The sequence below is a fragment of the Alligator sinensis genome, unplaced genomic scaffold (genome assembly GCF_000455745.1).
Source record: "Alligator sinensis unplaced genomic scaffold, ASM45574v1 scaffold752_1, whole genome shotgun sequence".
In the NCBI taxonomy this organism is placed as follows: Eukaryota; Metazoa; Chordata; order Crocodylia; family Alligatoridae; genus Alligator; species Alligator sinensis.
Window position 1 is genome coordinate 2,916,594 of NW_005842000.1, and position 17,684 is coordinate 2,934,277.

General features: G+C 61.8%; 1 protein-coding gene across 1 annotated transcript in view; it reads left to right on the forward strand.

The window, feature by feature from the left end:
- The first annotated feature begins 5,701 nt into the window (after window positions 1–5,701).
- Window positions 5,702–17,684, forward strand: part of HELZ2 (helicase with zinc finger 2) — a 19,142-nt gene continuing 7,159 nt past the window's right edge. The window contains exons 1-10 of the mRNA XM_025201716.1: window positions 5,702–6,824; window positions 7,230–7,413; window positions 7,779–7,886; window positions 8,142–8,659; window positions 9,014–9,631; window positions 9,927–10,710; window positions 11,431–11,506; window positions 12,253–15,775; window positions 16,470–16,555; window positions 17,005–17,136. Of these exons, the coding sequence (XP_025057501.1) occupies window positions 5,806–6,824; window positions 7,230–7,413; window positions 7,779–7,886; window positions 8,142–8,659; window positions 9,014–9,631; window positions 9,927–10,710; window positions 11,431–11,506; window positions 12,253–15,775; window positions 16,470–16,555; window positions 17,005–17,136 (7,048 nt within the window). The 5' untranslated portion in view covers window positions 5,702–5,805. The remainder of the gene's footprint in view (window positions 6,825–7,229; window positions 7,414–7,778; window positions 7,887–8,141; window positions 8,660–9,013; window positions 9,632–9,926; window positions 10,711–11,430; window positions 11,507–12,252; window positions 15,776–16,469; window positions 16,556–17,004; window positions 17,137–17,684) is intronic.

The window sequence follows — 17,684 nt, forward strand, 5'->3', positions numbered from 1 at the left end:
AAAGCAACTTGAAGGTGAAATGGCAGAACAGGAAAGCACAGGCAGGGCAGGGGGATTGGATCAGCAGAGACCAGGGAGCTGGATCTTGTAACCGGCTAGTGGTTTACTCTGGTGCCCCCAAGGTGTTAACTAAGCCCTTTCTCTTGACTAATTTAATCAGTCTGGCCTCAGTCTCCTAACAGCCTCTCCATGCCCTGCCCTGCCCCCTTCTATCGCTCTTCTTGCTTTCTGCCAGGCCATTCCTAGCATCTGACAAAAGAGGGTGTCACGAAGCTTGTTATTCTTTGAACCCTGCCCTGCTTGTTCCCTTTGCTATGAGGTTTTTAAGTAAGTAATAATGTATTACGCTGTGCTTGGTGCTGTACAAAGAGCAAAAAGTTGGTTCCTGCTTTACCATCTGCAGCGGGGGTTAGAGGCACGATGAGCCGGTCTCTGCTCCTCCTAACTGCTGTCAGCTTTTTTTTGCAGATGCAAAAGGAGGGACTGGGGGGGGGGACACACCTGGGAAGTTGCCTGGGGGCCTTTCTCATCGCCTCCCGTCAGGTCTTGAGCAAGAGTGAAGTAATGGTGGTTGTTGCGGCCGGTGCGTGTCTTGGACCAGGCGGGCGCTTGCGGGGCAGAGGTCCACGGAGCTGCTTGCAGCAGGACGTGGTGGGGAGGGGAGGGGAGCCCGGGTCAATGCAGGTGCCAGAGGGGGACCGGTCCCTGGCGTGTGCCGTGGAGGAGGTCGCACCCGGAGATGGGTGGGCAGCCAGGGCCAGAAGCAGCGTTGCTCCGAGGAGAGAGGCCGTGTCCGGTGGGTTTGCCGGCTGTGCCCGTGTATTGGGGTGGGAGGACCATGCAGAATCATAGGCAGGAGCTCAGGGGTCACAGCCGGTGCAGCCCCCTGCTCCAAGCAGGACCAGCCCCAACTACATCGTCCCAGCCAAGGCTTTGTCTGCCCGGGTCTTAAACACCTCCAAGGATGGAGATCCCACCACCACTCTGGGGAACCCCTTTCAGTGCTTCACCACCCTCCTCGGGAGAGCTTTTCCTAATATCCAACCTCACCTTCCCTTGCTGCAGCTTGCGCCCATTGCTCCTTGTCCTCTCGTCTGTCACACAGCGAAGTAGGGCTGGAGGGGACGTCAGCAGATCTCCCTAGTCCAGCCCCCTGCTCAGGGCAGGGACATCCCATCCATTCCCTGGCCTCTCCAGCTAGTCTTTCCAGGACTGAGGCACCGTCGTAGCTTGAGGCCGGCTGTCGGGAGGAACCGTTTCTCTCACTTGTTGCTGCTGAAGCCCCTGATTCTTGCCCCGTCTCTTGTGCACGCACAGCCCAGCGGACGGCCTCCCTCTTCGTACCAGCCCTTTTGGCATTGGGTGCCACGGAGCTGGTCCCCATCGAAGGAGGGACTGACTGTATTTAGAGCAGCACATTTCATCATCTCTGGTCAATTATTAATCGAAGCAAAACCTAGCTGTGAAGGCGCTGGACCAGGTTGTCTTCCTAGCCATTTCCTTGTAGCTGGTTGGAGCCGGGGTGTGACCAAGAGCAGAATCCAGCCCTCGCGTCCAATCCGTACGTGTCTGCGTGTGCGCAGGACTTTGCTTCCTTTAAGAAAATGCATGTATTTCTACCGAGCAGCTTTGCCCAGAGAAGCCTCCGCTGCGCTGGGGCTGCACAGACGCGACAGACCAGCCCGCAGTGTGCTCAGCGTGTAAAGGGGACGCTCTTATTAGCATTTATTTTTTGGAAGAGCAGCAAACGAAGTAGCTGTGAGGCCGCCAAGTGTTGCACCTTGGGCTCCAGGGTCTGCTTGGCCACAGGGGCAGGGTAGCCGTGTAAAAGGAGTCGCGTAGAAGGGACGTGGCCCCTGTGAGACGTACACCTGGATCCAAACGTGGCAGCGTGCGCGGGGTTATGTTGTCAGGATCAAAGACGCGCCAGGGCGGGCTGGGTCAGAGGTGGTGTTAGAGACTCGGCACCGTCCTCCGAGTCGCGTCCTGCCGATGTCTCGGGTGCTTTCTAAGGGAGAGCTCGGTGGGGCTGGGGGTGATTCCCCAAGTACCCAGCGCAGCCGGGCGTTAGCGCTGTTGTTTCTCTGATCGATAGTTGAAGCCATTAAGGAGCCTCCTAGGCAGGGATGAGTGAGCGGAGCCGCTCCAGGGCCCAGGGCTTCCCAGCCTGTGTCAATATTGCATTATCTTTGCTTGGCCATTGCATGTGGGCAGGCCTTACGTGCCCTGGGGCCTTTCTGTTGCTCCACAGAGGAGACCTTTCCCCTGCAACCACAGAGACCTTTGTCCCCCACAGAGTCAGATTTGAGTTTTCTTATCTCCTTTTCTGTTGTTATTTTCTAGCATTGTTTTTGCTGGATTTTCACCAGTCAGGGGGTAATGTACGGCCAGAATAAACCCTGCTGCCTCCCAGGGGCTCCGCTCGCTGTTGCATCACGGCGTCTAATCCGCGGGGTCCCAGGTGGGGACACCTTGAATTAAGGGTCGAGTCTGGGCAGGTGTCCAGGTTGTAGCCGAATTGGTCTAGAGGAAAAGGCAGTCAGGACTCCTAGTAGAGGGGGTATCTTTTACGAGACCAACAAGATTTTTGCAAAAAAAATTAATTTCTTTTTTTGCAAAAATCTTGTTGGTCGTATAAAAGATACCCCCTCTACTAGGAGTCCTGACTGCCCTCGCCTGGGCAGGCATCGCTGTGCCTGGAGCCGAAGAGAAACTGCACGCCGTTGCCTTGAACTTCTCTCCAGATCGGTTTCCTCAAGACAGGCTCGGCCGGGGGGAGTTTCCTTCAGCGCAAGGATGTTTTGAAATGCGGTGACCGAAAAAATAAAGGAGCCGGATGGAGCCAGGAGGCGGGGATGCCTCTGACGAGAGACGGGGCTGGGAGTAAAAGCAGCTCCGGAGCTGCTGGCCCTTCGAGAGGAGCCGCGAGGACCGGCGCCTGGGCTGCGCGTGTCCAAGCGCTCACGCTTTTCTGCTGCGGGCGGGCGGGCGGGCAGCTTTCGCGCTCTGGTAGATGACGCCCTGGAGAAGCAGGTGCGTTGCTACCGCCCTCGCCAGCCCAGCCAGACCCACCACACAGCAGCAATCTGGGCAGGGGCTCGGTCTTCCCAGGCGGCCTGGTCCTGTGACCCCATTTCCCCATCATGTTGCTGCCCGGCAGAGGCGCGCGCTGCCTGTCCGCACGGTCTATGCACCCAACCTGTCTACGGCGCGTTATTCCTGACCTGCCAGCCACGTCTCCCGTGTCTCGAGACGAGCGGGGTCAGGCCCACGCTGCGCTCGGCGCTGTACAAACATGGCACAAATGACAGTCCCGGCCCCAGAGAGCCCACGTGATCCCAGTCCCTCCCCCAGATTTCTCCTTGCTGACCGTTGGAGACACTTGGGTACACTCCCAGCTTTGTTATCAGCTCCGCCTTTTATTTTGCTGCTCTCAGAAAGGGTTTGAGGAGCAGCCTGGCGTGTTGGCCTGGGCGAGAGAGCAGATTTCTGCAGATCCCGTGGAGTCGGGCCCGTTCCCCCGTGTTGCACTTCCAGCTGCTGGGGTAGAAAGCAGCATCTGAAGGGGCCTTCACCCGTCCTGGAGCTCAGGGGTTCCCCTGGCTCTGAAACGGCCTCGTGCGGTGGCTGTCGGCAAGTCACGTTACCTCGGGGCAGTAGCTGGGGAGAAAGTGCGTAGCCGGCTGGGTGGGGGCCTGCGCAGCATGTTGGCTCGTGGTCCGACACGCTGGCGATGCTGAATCCTGATGAGAGATGATGCTTGCTGTTGCTGCGGTGTCCCTAGGGCGGCCGGCAGCTGCTCCACGGGCGCCTGGGAGGATCCAGTCCCTGCCCAAATTGTTGCTGCGTGCCAAGACGAGAGCGTGGCCCGGATCCCCTCTTCCCCGGCACGCACCGTGCAGCCGAGTCCCGCGGCGTGCTGTGCCAGCGCTGTGCGAGCCTTGCCGAGACACCTTGGGCTTGGCCCCAGCGCCCAGCGTGCTCAGCATCCACGAGAGGGTCCTCGCGCTATCCCCGGGGGTCTGGGCGATTGCAGCAGATACGTCAGATCCAGACAAACACGCCGGGCTTTGTGACTCAGCTTCTGGTCTGCAGTTTGGTCACGTGCCCGGGGCGCGTGTGGTGTTTTCTGCAAAAGTTTTGCAACAAACACACGGCGATGAGTCAGGGCTGACTTATTTCTAGTCACAGGAAGTGGAGGGCTGGTGTCAGCGACCGAGTCTAAATGGAGTGGCACAAACCAGGCCAGGCGCCTCTTTCGGGGTGTCGAAGTCACTTGCCCGGGCAGGCTGCAGCAGCGTTGCACTGAGCCAGGACTTTGCGTGGTCTTGGGAGCTACACGGCACTGGGGGAGATCAGGGCTTGGTGGGAAGATCCCAGAGGAACCCGCTCCTGGAAGGCATCTTGGCTGGGAGTCTTGATTGCACACGGTCATTAAAAATGCCCCGGCCCTGGGGGCGCAGTCGGGATTGTGCCCGGGGCACCTTGCAGCCCTGGTAGCTGTTCCCTCTGCAGCACCAGGGGAACGTGGCCTGTGTCTGAGCCCAGCCCGCTGCTGCTTGGCGCTGTCCTGCGTTCGAAAGCTGCCCTGCCGCAGCCCCGGGGCAGGGAAGGTCCTTGTTTGCGGAGCGAGCGCTTTGTAAGGTGTGTGCAAGGCCGCCCTGTCGGAGGAGCTGCTGCTGCCCCTTCGGTGTCTCCTGCAGGGAGCCCGAGCTGGCTCTGCATGCAGGGATGAGTGATTCATTGCCGAGCGAGCCAGCTGCACGCCTGGCCCCGTGACAGCCCTCCAGCCTAGGAGGCAGCCCGCAGACTGCCCTGGGGCTGGGAGCAGTGCCCCGTCTTCAGCTTTACAGCCCCCAGCCCCCTCCAGCTTCCTCCCGACACGTGTGGTATGGTCGGTGGGTCTCCCGTACTCTGCTTACCCAGGGCACAGTCTGGAGTTTGCTTGCACCCGTGTCCGTGGGGCCTGAGTCACCCTCCTCCTTGCATCTGGACTTGGAGGCTTTGCAGCTGCCCGGGCGGGGTGTTTTTGGAGCTGCCTGTCTGCACCCCGGTGTCGGATCATAGCTGCGCTGGTTGGTGCAGGCGCTTGCCGGCCCCAGAGGGAAGGGCTGGCGGGGGTGCCGGTATAGCCGGGGTGCAGGGGTCCCCTTCTCCCTGTGAAAGCCACTGCCATCTGCCCCCGCACGCCCAATGCTGCCAGAGCCACTTGCATCCACTGGCTGCCAGCCCAGGCTCCTTCCCCATGCTCTGCCGGCCCCGCGGCTGCTCTGCCCCACCCCAGCATGGACCTGGGGCAAAGCCAGGCAAGAGAGAAAGGGAGGGAGCTGGCTGGGAAGAGCAAACAGGGGAAGGTGCCTGGACTCCAGGGGTGAGTGGCTGGGCTGAGCCCCGTGGCCTCAGGTCCTTGGAGCCCAGACGGGACGTCGCAAAGGCCCTGCGTGGGTCTGCGTGGCGTGTTTCCCGGAGGACACTCCTCCGTGCTGCGGTGCGGGGCTCGCACCCACCAGGTCCCAGCGCTGTTCAGAGCGTGACCCAATACCCTGGGCAGCTGCTGCCCTTGATTTTGCTGGGACTGAGCCGTGCTGGCCCTGCCATCCGTGCTGCCGCGTGGGTTCAGGCTGTCCGCACAGTCCACGCAGCAGAGAGCCGTCCCCACAGAGTTCACCTGCTCCTTGCTTCTTTCTTCCCACGCAGGCATTTAAAACGTGGACCGCCGGCCCGAGACGACCTGCCTCCCTGGGACCCCATGGCTCCCTTCTGACCCTCTTGTTGCCGCCGCGTTTCGCGGGGCCCTGCGGGACGATGCCGGCCACCAACGGCTTCGTGGCCACGCCGCTGGCGAACCTCCAGAAGCAGCTGGACCTGTGCCTGGTGTGCTCCAAGTGCAGCGTGCGGGAGAACGAGACCACCTACCAGTGCTGGGAGGTGGAGCACAAGTGCATGCACGAGATCCTGCTGGCCCGGGACAAGAGCAAGAAGAGCAAAGCCTGGCGGAAGGTGGGGCGGCGGCCGGGCTTCCCCAACCCGGTGCGATACGAGGTTTGCCGCTACTATGTCGTGGGCGCAGGGTGTCAGCGGCACAAGAACCACTGCACCTTCGCCTGGAGCCGGGAGGAAGCGGCCGTGTGGAACTTCGAGAGGCAGCACCAGCTGGAGCGCCACGTGCTGAAAGCCCTGGTGCTGTCGGCCCAGGCCACGGGCTGCCCCGACGGCCCCCTGAGCCTGGGAGCGCCCAGCACGGCCGGGGAGATCCTGAGCGAGTTCGGGGGCGAGTTTCAGGAGATCTGCTGGCTCTGTTTTTGCCAGAGCCCCCCACAGATCTCGCTGGAGGGACCGGCGCGGGTCTGCGAGGTCCACCGGACGTGGGAAGCCCTGCTGGTCCACGTAGTGGCCGACTCCAGCCTGAAAAAGCAGTACGTGCCCATCCGGCCCTGCCCCGAGCTGCTGCCGCGGCTGGACTATTGCAGGTTCGTCTCCCGCAACGCCCCCTGCAAGTACAGGCTGCAGTGGTGCCGCTACGCGCACAGCGAGGTGGAGATGGCCGTGTGGGAGGCGGAGCGGCGGCACGAGCTGGTGCGCGCGGACCTGCTGCTGCCTGCGGCTCCCAGCGGCAAGAGCAGCGAGTGCCTGTCCCAGCTCCGGTCCCAGCCCCAGCTCCAGTTCTACTGCCGGGTCTGTCTGGTGACCTTCAGCTCCCAGGAGAGCTTTGAGAACCACTGCTCCTCGGTGGAGCACGCCCAGATGCTCTCGGCCGATGCCCTGGTGCAGTGGACTTACCGCACCCCGCCCTACAAGCTGACAAAATTCATGCTCTGCAGCAGGTGAGGACCCGACGGGGCATGGCGTGTGGAGGGCTCGATGCTGGCTGGGGTTTGGAGGAGAGGGGGTTAGCTTCTCCCTGGACGGGGGAGGGTGCTGGGGTGCCTGACCTCATGTGGGGTAAAACAAGGCAGATGCAGCGCGGGCTGGCAGCCTCCAGGGAGAAGGGCTCGTCTTGGTCTTAGAGACACGAAAGTCTCTGGGACCTGTATTGCTCGGAGGGTGCAGCCCCAGCCCTGGTGTAGACAGGCTGCAGGGAGGTCCTGCACTTACTGGGCAATACAGGTCCCGGCAGCCGTTGCAGTAGCAGGTGGCTCCTCACCCGGGCACGGAGCAGAGGGGTGGGAGCGTGGCCGTGCCACCGGGTGCCCAAGTCACCTGGCAGCTGTGTTGCATGCACGGTGCAGAGCAGACATCTGCGAGCTGGGTGAGCACTGCACCCAGGCCCACTCGACGGCCGAGCTGGAGGAGTGGATCCAGAGGGCGAAGGTGGCCAAGAAGAACAAGAAGTCGGCCAAGGAGGACGGGCTGCTGGCCTACCAGGACCGGCTCATCGCTGAGTACCAGGAGAGCTGCAACGAGGTGTTCGTGGTAAGTGGGGAGCACGGGAGAGGCTCGGAGGCGGCTGCAGCACTGATGCATGCAAAGCCCGTGTGCTGGGCAGGCTGGCAGCGTGCAGGGAGCCCGTGGGGGCACGTAGAGACATGCGAGGGCGGGTGTTGGTGGATGCTGTCATGTCCGTGTCCCTCTGCCCTTGTGGGCGAGGGTGGGGCCGTGCGCCTGCAGCGGGGCAGGGCCGTGGTGTTAAATGCATCATCCCTTGCAGCACGGGCACTGCAAACATCACGACCCCAGGCTGCCATGCCAGGGCCTGGAAGCGGCCTAGAGTAGAGTTGGGGGTAAATGCGTGACCGCGGGGTGCGACACCGGGGCTATTCTTGTGCCTCTCCCGCCAGCTGTCTGAGCAGGTGGACGGCGTCACGGTCACGTGCAAGCAGCCCCTGCGGCTGCAGTCCGAGAACAGGAAGGCGAAGTACAAGTGGAGCTTCAAAGTTCACTCCCAGGTGAGGCGGTGGGAAGGGAGTCAGGGGACAGGTCCGTCGTGGCGGAGCCCTAAATTGCAAGGGGGCTAAAACTCGAGCACCGCAGCTCTTGGGAGCTTTGAATAGCAGGAGAGGTCCTTGTGGGGTGTGGGAACGGCCCCGCGGATGGCGGCTCCCACCAGAGAGTCTGTCCCTGCTGCTGGCTGTGATGGGGGAGGCGGAGAGGGGCTCGTCCCCCTTCGTCTCTACAGGGCTCCCTTCCCTTCTCGTTGCCAGCTGCCCCTGCAGCACGTGGCTCTCCTGAAGAGAGATCCCGGAGCCACGTTCTTCCGGGCGGGGGACGGGCTGCCCCGGGGCCTCACCTACCTCCGGGGGGAGCGGTTCCCGGTGGCGTCGCCGTCCACGCGCGTGGTGGAGGTCTGCATGGAGTGCTGCACCTTCGGCGTCTATGACCAGTGGGTGGTCTTCGACTTTGGCACCCGCCCCGTCCTGGTCCGCAAAATCCAGGCCAAGATCGGCCGCAGGGAGACCCCGCGGCACATCCCGGCCCTGCCGGAGGCCAGCTGCATGGTGGACTTCGAGCGGTGGCACAGTGGGAACCGGGTGATAGTCCCCTGCATGCAGCGCACGGGCGACGACTTGGACTTGCTGGCCAAGTACAAGGCACCAGCGCTGTCCCTGGGGTTTCAGCCCGGAGGCACGGCGCCCGTGCCCGTCACCCGCCTCAACTACCGGGAGAGGATGCATGACTTCCTGTTCCGGGAGGAGGAAGCAGAGCAGACCCTGATCACCAAGTAAGTCCCCAGCGTCCATGACCGGTCTGGGGGCATGAAGGGCCTGTTTTCTGCCCAGGCCTGCAGTGGTCTAACCTCTGTCCCCTGCTGACAGCCCTCTTGCCAAAGCCTGGCCCATTTGCTGGGTGTCTTCAGCAGGTGACGAGACCAGCTGATGTTCCCCCTCGCCTGCCACGGTGCTCCATGGTGCAGTTAAAAGCAGAGCCGGGTGGTGTTTAAGCCCCGCTCGTTGTGGTCTTGCCTGGCTGGTGCATGGGGCAGGGACTCGGGTCGAGGCGGGGAGGATCCTAGAGCCGTGGGGCTGGAAGGGACCTGGGGGCTGCACCGTTGACCCTGCTGCTCTCTCCGCCCCAGGCTTAATTTGCAGGTCACCATCACCCCGAGCCCGATGCTGCAGACGCTGTCCGTGGGGATGCAGTTCGCTCCCCCGGGGGACCTGTATGCTGAAGTGCCCACCCCGTTCGCCCTGACGCCGGACACCGACGAGGGGTCCGTGACCACCGCGTTCTTGGCGCCCGTCCCGCCCACGGACAACCGGGTGTTCGAGGTCAAGGTGGAGAAGAAGGTGACCATGGAGAAGAGCCTCTGGCTGAGTATCCCCCAGAGGTGCTGCCGGGAGCTGGGCTTGCAGGCCGGTGTCTCCCGCCTGGTGCAGATCCAGTTCCAGATCGACCAGCTGCAGTTTCGGTGCTGGCACTGCGCGGTGGACGGCCTGCTGGACGAGCGGCTGGTGCTGCCCGACGTCGCGGCCTGCTCCGTCCCGCACTCCCCCAGACCCCACCTCCTTGGGAACGCGAAGCAGAAGCTGGCTGTCTCCTTCATCACTGGCCAAGCCACCGGCCCCCGCCTGGTCCCTCCTCTCCTCATCTATGGGCCTTTCGGCACTGGGAAGACCTTCACCTTGGCCATGGCCACCCTGGAAATCCTCCAGCAGCCCAACACGAGGGTGCTGATCTGCACCCACACCAACAGGTGACCTGCAGGCACCAGGGGAGAGGCTGGGCTGGAGGGATGGCTCTGAGCTGGTTGCTCCAGGTGCACGAGGGGTGGGCAAAAGGGAGGGTGATGACACGGCAACTGATCTTCTATGGAGCGTGTCCTCGTGCATGTGCACAGCAGGCTTTTTGCACGTGCGCGGTGCTGTTTGCCAGGTGTACGTGGGGGCCCGGAGCTCAGGGAGGCTTGTGCCGGTCTCCCTTGCCCCAAGAGCGGAGCTCTCCATCGACCGTGTCTCGAATCCAGCTCACGTGTCCTCTCTTGCTTCCAGCGCGGCCGACATCTACATCCGGGAGTACTTCCACGAATACGTCGTCAGTGGGCACCCCGGGGCGGTGCCGCTGCGCATCAAATACACGGACCGCCCCATTGGCACGACCGACCCCATCACTCAGAAGTACTGCTGCCTCACCAAGGACCAGAGTGTCTTCCGGCACCCCACGCCGGAGGAGATAAACAGGCACCGCATAATCATCACCACCTCCATGCTGTCCCAGAACCTGAGGGTGCCTCCGGGCTATTTCACCCACATCCTGATTGACGAGGCTGCTCAGATGCTGGAGTGCGAAGCTCTGATTCCTCTTTCCTATGCCACCCTGGAGACCCGCATTGTCCTCGCCGGGGACCACATGCAGATCACCCCCAAGCTGTTCTGCCTGGGGGGCGAGCAGTCCGCAGATCACACCCTCCTCAACCGCCTCTTCCAGTATTACCAGAAGGAGAAGCATGAAGTGGCCAAAAAGAGCAGGATCATCTTCAATGAGAACTACCGCTCCACGGCAGGCATCATCGAGTTTGTCTCCCAGCACTTCTACGTCGGCAAGGGCAATGCCATCCAGGCCAGCGGCAACATCCCAGCTCACCCCGAGATCTACCCGCTCATGTTTTGCCACGTGTCCGGCTGCACGGAGCGGGATATGTCCATGACCTCCTGGTACAACACCTCGGAGATCATGCAGGTGACTGAGAAAGTGAAGGAGATGTACCAGAAGTGGCCGGACGAATGGGGCCCCCGGGAACTGAAGAGCATCTGTGTGGTCTCCTATGGCATGCAGGTACGTGGGGCAGCCGTGGTCCGTCCCGAGCCAGCTGACGGCGTGTCGGTCCGTTGCACCAGTGTGGCGTGCGTCACTTTTTCCGTGACGTGGCAAATGCTGGACTCTTCTGTAAATGCTCCTCTTTGGCATTTGGTGTAGCTCGGGACAGCTCGCCACGGGGATGTCCATGTTGTGCAGAGGCAGAGAGGGCACTGAGCAGAGGGCTGCCTTGCAGAGCTTCAGTAAAGGCTGTTCCTCACTTGCTGCAAGCCAAGCGTGTCCTGTGAGCTGGATCCAGCTCATGGAGCAGTATCAACAACCCTACGGTATTGCCTGCTGCGTGCAGCATGTGCTGGTCCCGGTATACCAGCTCTGTCCTCCTCACCCAGTTAGGAGGGCTGGATGCATTTGACGCCCCTGTTTTAAGCCAGACTTGGCAAACTTGGACTCCCCGTCAGCCCAGCTGGGGATGGAGAGCTCCGGGCTCCTTTCCTTGACGTTACTGCCCTGGGCACCGGGTGTCCAGCCACTTGCGGGGTGACTTGCAGCCGGGTTGGGCAAGTTACACCTGGTTGTCCCCTTTGGTTAGCCCCCAAAGCAGCTGTTACCAGGAACCGCCAAACTCGGATCTCTCCTCTGCGTGCTTGGCCGTGTGCCCTGGAGACCGGGAAAGCGGGCTCGGGAGGGTTTTGGAGCTGGCCCTGGCGTGTGACCCTCTGTGCGCTCCTTTCCCGTCAGGTCCAGGTCATACGGCAGGAACTGCGGAAGAAGCAGCTGGGAGCAGTGATGGTGGAAAACTATGAAAACCTGCCAGGTCGGTACCTCGTGCAGCAGCTGCTGTTTGCTTCTGCCAGCGTGGGCTCTGCTGCCCTGCAGGCTCCTCTGGATCCAGGGGGCTCTGCCAGGCCCTGTTAGGGGCAGTCCTTTAGTGCAGCCTGTCCGTGGGTTTCCGGGGCGCTTCCGTACCCCAGTCTCGGCCCATTACCTTCGCTGGGTATTGGCACTTCTGCAGAGGCACGAAGGCACGGCAGTGGGGGCGGGTGGCCCAGAGCCTGGGCATGCCGTGGTGGCAGCAGGGAGGCACATAATCGATAGGGTCCCCGAGACATCATGAGTGCGCTGCTGAATTGCATCCAGCTTCTTGATAAAAGGCACTGGATTGCAGCCAGCCGGGATCGGGCTGAGAGCCGCTGTCACCCAGCCGAAACTTTCTGCGAGGGCGGCTCAGCCGTGGCCGTACAGCGCAGAGGCTCAAGCAATGTTCGGCCCGTTCAGCCCTGTTGCAGCCTCTGGGTTTCCCCCAAAGCCCCAGGGTTGTTTTTCCCATCTCCAGGGCTCTTCGCACACCTTGCTGTGTCACGGGGCTGAGCTCAAAGCTTGTCCAGGGGGTTTGCATGCACTGGTCCTGGGCTGGGGAAGGCCTGGCCCCTTTCCTACCTGCTTTTGTGTGGGCCCCAGATGCCCCCCTGGACTCCAGCTCAGGGCAGCTGCCCCCCGCGAGGTTCCCCTCTTGCCAGGGCAGCCGGAGGTGACCGCTCTGCCTCTTCTTTCCTCCCGCAGGGAGGGAGTTTCGGGTCATCATCATCAGCACGGTTCACACCAAGGAAAGCCTGCTGGGCTGCACCTCCCGCAACCTGGAGTTCTTCAACGAGGCGCGGGTGCTGAACACCATCATGACGAGGGCCCAGTCGCAGGTGGTGGCAGTGGGGGACGCCGTGGCCCTGTGCTCTTACGGCCGGTGCAGCAAGCTGTGGAAGCGCTTCATCCAGGAGTGCATCGAGAAGGGCAGCGTCAGCCCCGAGACCCTGACGCTGGCTCAGATCAAGCAGGCGGTGAGCGACAAGGAGAGCTGGGCTCGCCGCAGCGCCAGGCAGGTCGAGGAGGAGGAGGAGGAGGAGGACAGCGACACGGACTCCTGGGCCTCCGAAGCTGACCTGAACGCCGACGACCCCATCCTGCAGGAGCTGCTGGATGAGAGTAAGAACGCCCTGGTCACAGTGTCAGAGGAGGGGCTGCTGAACGTGCGGGCGGCAGCGCCAGCCGCGCCGAGCGGCCGCATGGAGTACATCAGCTATCCCGCCCGCACCATGCAGGAGTACCTGCACATGCATCCCAAGCTCTACAAGCGGTGCGAGCTGGTCAAAGAGGGCTTCGACAGGGCCGTGGCCTTCACCCTGGATGACTCTCCACCCCTGAGCATCCAGATCAAGGGCCGGGTGAACTGCGGCATGGCTTTCACCGGGGACGAAGTGCTGGTCTGGCTCCAGGACGAGGGTGCCACGGCCCGGCCCCACGGCAAAGTGGTGGGCGTGCTGAAGGAAGCGGAGAGGGAGCGCGTCTTCGTGTGCATGATGGACGAGTTTGACCCGCGCGTCATGATCCCCATCGACCAGAGCGTCACCAAGATTTTTGTGCCGGGGCTGAAGGGGAAGCCGAAAGTTGTCCCCATCCGCCGGCGGGTCAAGGACACCTACCAGGTGGTGAGCTGCGAGAAGATCAGCCCGGAGATGCGGCGGAGCCGGCTCTTCTGCGTCCAGGTGATCTCCTGGCGAGAAGGCTTCTATTATCCTCTCGGCATCATCACGGAGATCCTGCCCGCGGCGTTCACGCTAGAGGGAGGTTTGAAGATCCTCAGCTTGGAGTACAACCTGCCCAAGCAGTACCCCAGCCTGGTGACCAAGGAGCTGGCCAAGTGCGCTTCCCTCCTGTCGAACCTCAGCAAGGGGAAGGTGAGGGATTGCCGGGGCTACCTGACCTTCACGGTGGACCCCCAGGGCGCCAGAGACCTGGACGACGCCATCAGCATCCAAAACCTGGGCGACCACTACGAGATCGGGATCCACATTGCGGACGTGGCTGCCTTCGTCCGCAAAGGCAGCGCGCTGGACACGGAGGCCAGGAAACGCGGTGCCACCTACTACACGCCGGGGAAGCAGCCGCTGGGCATGCTCCCGCCGCGGCTCAGCCAAGACCTCTGCAGCCTCCTGCCTCAGAGAGATCGCCGCGTGATCTCCCTGTTTGTGACCATCAAGAAGGTGGGCGACCAGGTGATGAAAGGGGTCTTCACCGTGTCCACCATCCGCTCGGACCGGCAGCTGACGTACGAAGAGGCCGAAGGCATCATTAAGAGCCAGCACTACGGGGAGGCGACGGCTCTCCGCTTTGACACCGTGGAGGACTGCGTCGCCGTGGCGTACCGCTTCTCCAGGGTCCACCGCAAGTTCCGGCTGCAAGAAGATTGCTACTACGACCAGCTGGATGAGGAGAGCTCCCCGGGCCACCGGGGCTCCCACCAGATGGTCCAGGAGTTCATGATCATGTTCAACAGCTTCGTGGCCGAGTTCCTCACCAGCAAAGCCGACACCAAGAGCGTCACTCCCCTCCGGTGCCAGATGGAGCCCAACCCGCAGCAGATGGCTCACATGAGGAACAAGTACAGCCACGTGATCCCCTTATCCATCCACCTCTCGCATCACCTGGGCAAGCTGCCGGCTGCCCCGGCCCCGGCCCCCGCCCAGGCAGTGGAGTTCAGCCTCCTGACCCCGCTGTGGCAGCACCTCCAGTCGGCCGCGCGGGCCCGCGACTTCCACAAGATGCTGGACCTCATCGCGACCGACGACATCCACCCGCGCATGGCGCCCGTGGTCCTGGAGTTCAGGAAGCTGCTGAGCCGCTCCTACTTCAGCCGGTCCAACTCGACGGCTCAGTCCAAGGCCGGGCACTACTCGCTGCACGTGGACTCGTACACCTGGGCGTCCTCCCCCATCCGCCGCTACCTGGACCTCGTGGTCCAGCGGCACCTCCACGCCGTGCTCTTCAAGGAGCCCGTGTCCTACTCCATGGACAACATCGAGTTCCTGTGCCACGACTTCAACCGCAAGAACTTGTGGGCGCAGGCCTACGAGAAGAGAGTGCGCTCGCTGCAAATGGCCACGCAGCTGCGAAGCCAGGTCCTGCAGAAGGTGGCCTTCGTGGTGAGCGTGGAGGCCGCGAGCCGGCACTTCCGAGCCCTGTTCCCGCTGAACAAGGAGAGCCTCCCCGACCTCCAGCTGCTCAACTACCGGGCCCTGCAGCTGGCGGAGCAGCCCACGTTTATCCCGGAGCGGGGCAGCATGCGGCTGAAGTGGAGGAGGAGGATGTACTCCGTCACAACTGGCAAGAACCACAGCTTGCAGCCTGGGCCCCTCCATGACCAGGACGTCACCCTCTTCAGCCCTCGGGCATGGCAGGATGTGCTGAGGGCTGTGCAAGAGGAGGATTTCGATAGCGTGATCGCCCTGCTTCAGAAGGGCCAGGGCCGGCACCAGCAGCAAGTGGGGAGAATCAGCCGGAGCGATTGCTCCCACTACGTGGAGCTGTGCGTGGAGCTGAGCACCGGCAATGCCCTGCGGCTGCAGCTCACCACGCACATGCATCGGGGCTTCCTGGTGCCCTTCGTGCAGCTGTGGAGCGTGGCGCCCGGCTTCGACGTCTGCTTGGAGCACACGGAAAAGCCCATCGACTGCTTCTCCGCCTACGCCACGCAGGCCTCGAAGGACAGCTACGCCAGCCCGGAGGACTACGCCCGCGTGTGGCAGCCGCTGAGCAGCATGGAGTCGGCCTCGTGCGCCGTGGCGGAGAACGACTCCATCATCCTGCACAACGTGAAGATCACCTGGGTGCAGAAGAGGACGCGCAAAGGGCAGCTGCAGGGCTCTTTCTGCCTGCCCCAGGACTTCCTGAACGAGTGCGGCATCGAGGTGGATTTCAGCAACTGCTACCTGTGCATCCGCCTGGGAGGGCTGCAGCTCGGCGGGCTTCCCCACCCCGAGGACGCTCTCAGCCACTGCCTCGAGGACCTCCACCTTTCCAGCGAGACGGCGCCCGACGGCAAGCTGGTCATCGACCCGGCCACCTACACCTGGGTCGCCCACGGCCTGACGGAAGACTCCAGCGCCGACACCGACGGGAAGTCGGACAGGAAGACTCAGGAGACCGTGAATTTCTACGTCCATTTTCTCGCCATGGAGGAGGTTTCTGCGGAGATCTCCCAGGACAGCGCCCGGTTCACTGTGGAGCTCATCCCAAAGATGCTCCCCGATAGGTGAGTGTGCGTTTGGCCGTCTGCCTGTCCCTGTCTGTGGGGCGGCCCTGGGCTATTTCACCACCCTGGCTAGGAGGAATTGGGCCGGCCTCCCTTGAATTTCTGCAGCTAAATGCACTAATCCGCCAGAAACCCCAGATGTCCCGTCAGCCCTAGAAGCGCTGCCCCGCCGATTCTGCCTCCCGGGGCAACTGCGGTGGTTTGCTCATAGCCCTGCTTTTAAATGCATGTACATTTACATTTACATTTTTTAAATCTAGCTTCCTACAAGACTCTTTGACCCAACGACCTGAGCCCGCTTGAGTGTGTCGCTGGTCCACTGTAAACCCCAGCTGTGCTCGGTGCACGTCTGCTTTGCATTGTCCATCTCCAAAGGCCTTCCCAGAAAGCCGACCTGGCCCCTGAGCTCCCAGCTCGAGCGACAGCGAACGTCTTAGCTTTGCACCGAGGCAGAGTGCTGTTACGCGTGTCGCTAGGGCCAGCGGGAACGGGCATCAGCGATTCCTTTATCACCCCCTGGTTTCTCACGGCATGAAAGCTCGTGCTCTCTACGTGCATCTGAGTTAGGCAGTGTATTATAAAGGGGCATATCTGCCCTGACTCCTTTTGCATTCATCTCTGCAATGATGTCTCCGTGTGACGGCCACTTTGGAAGTGGTATCCCTTCCCCTAACTCCCTTGTCCTCTCTTGCAGCCGGAAGGAGGCGGCGATCGAGAAGCTGAAGCATTCATCTGCTCTTGCCAAGAGCATAGCGCTGGGACAGGAGACTCCGGAGAAAGGTAGGCGCAGACCTCCGCAGTTTGTAGCAGCCAAAGAGAACGGAAATCCTTTCTCGTGCCGTCGCTGGCAGCAGTAGCGGTAGCAGCAGCTCGCCGCTAGCACTTCTTCGTTTGGGGGCTTCAAAGAGCTTTTTTTAAAAAAAATACCCATTTTACAGGTGGGGAAAAGGAGGCACAGAGATAGAGGTAGACACAACCCTGGCTCTGGGCGAAGCAGTAGGGTGTTGTGAATGGGAACAGTCACTGGGCCGCGCCTGAGAGAGCTGGGCTAGCTCCCTTTATACTTTGGCTCCTTCCTTGCAGAAAGGTCCACGGGTGGCCAAAGTTGTCAGTGCAAGGCAAGGACGTAGTGTGGGGGTTCCCGCCCCGTCTGAGCCGGCCCAGTGCGGCAGGGTGGGACGGATGCCCGGAGTCTCTGTGTGAAGTCATTTTTGTTTCTAACGTCCCAGTGATCAAATCCAAGCTCCTGGTGCAGAAGGCCTTTGATCTCCCGGGGAGCAGCAGGAAGCTCAACCGGAGTCAGAACGCGGCCGTCCAGGAAGCGCTGAGGAAATCCTTCACGCTCATTCAGGGACCGCCAGGTGAGACCGGTGGGGGCTCTGCGACGAAGGCAGCCCGAGACCTGGCCCCCGGCCTCGACTCTGCACGTCCCCTTGTCCAGAAGGGGTTGTGCAGATTTCTCGAGGGGAAAAGCTCCTCATGGGGTGGAAGCAGCAGCTGCTTTGGTCCTGGGATCTCATAGACCAGTGTTTCTCAGCCTGTTTAGACTCGAGGCTGCCCTCGGGCACCATCAGCTTGATTTTCGCTGTTTTTTAATTGCAAAAAAATAACTTTGTGTTGCAAAGAAACCCAAGAGCCTGCAGGAGGTCAGCCCATGTTTTTAAACCATGAATTCCTATTTGAAACCTCCTGGGTTGATCTTGGGAAGCATGTCTGCACAACTAGCCGGGCTGGTGCTGCGTGAAAGGGTCTCGAGGCACCCCGGGAGGTGGTGACACCCAGGTTGAGGATCACTGTTGTAGACGGTGACTTGAGGGGCTTTTACTGGCTCAGCCGGACACAGCGTCTGGATGCATCTCGGCCTTCACCACAGACCTTCTTCTTACCCGCCCGGACCGGGACACACAGT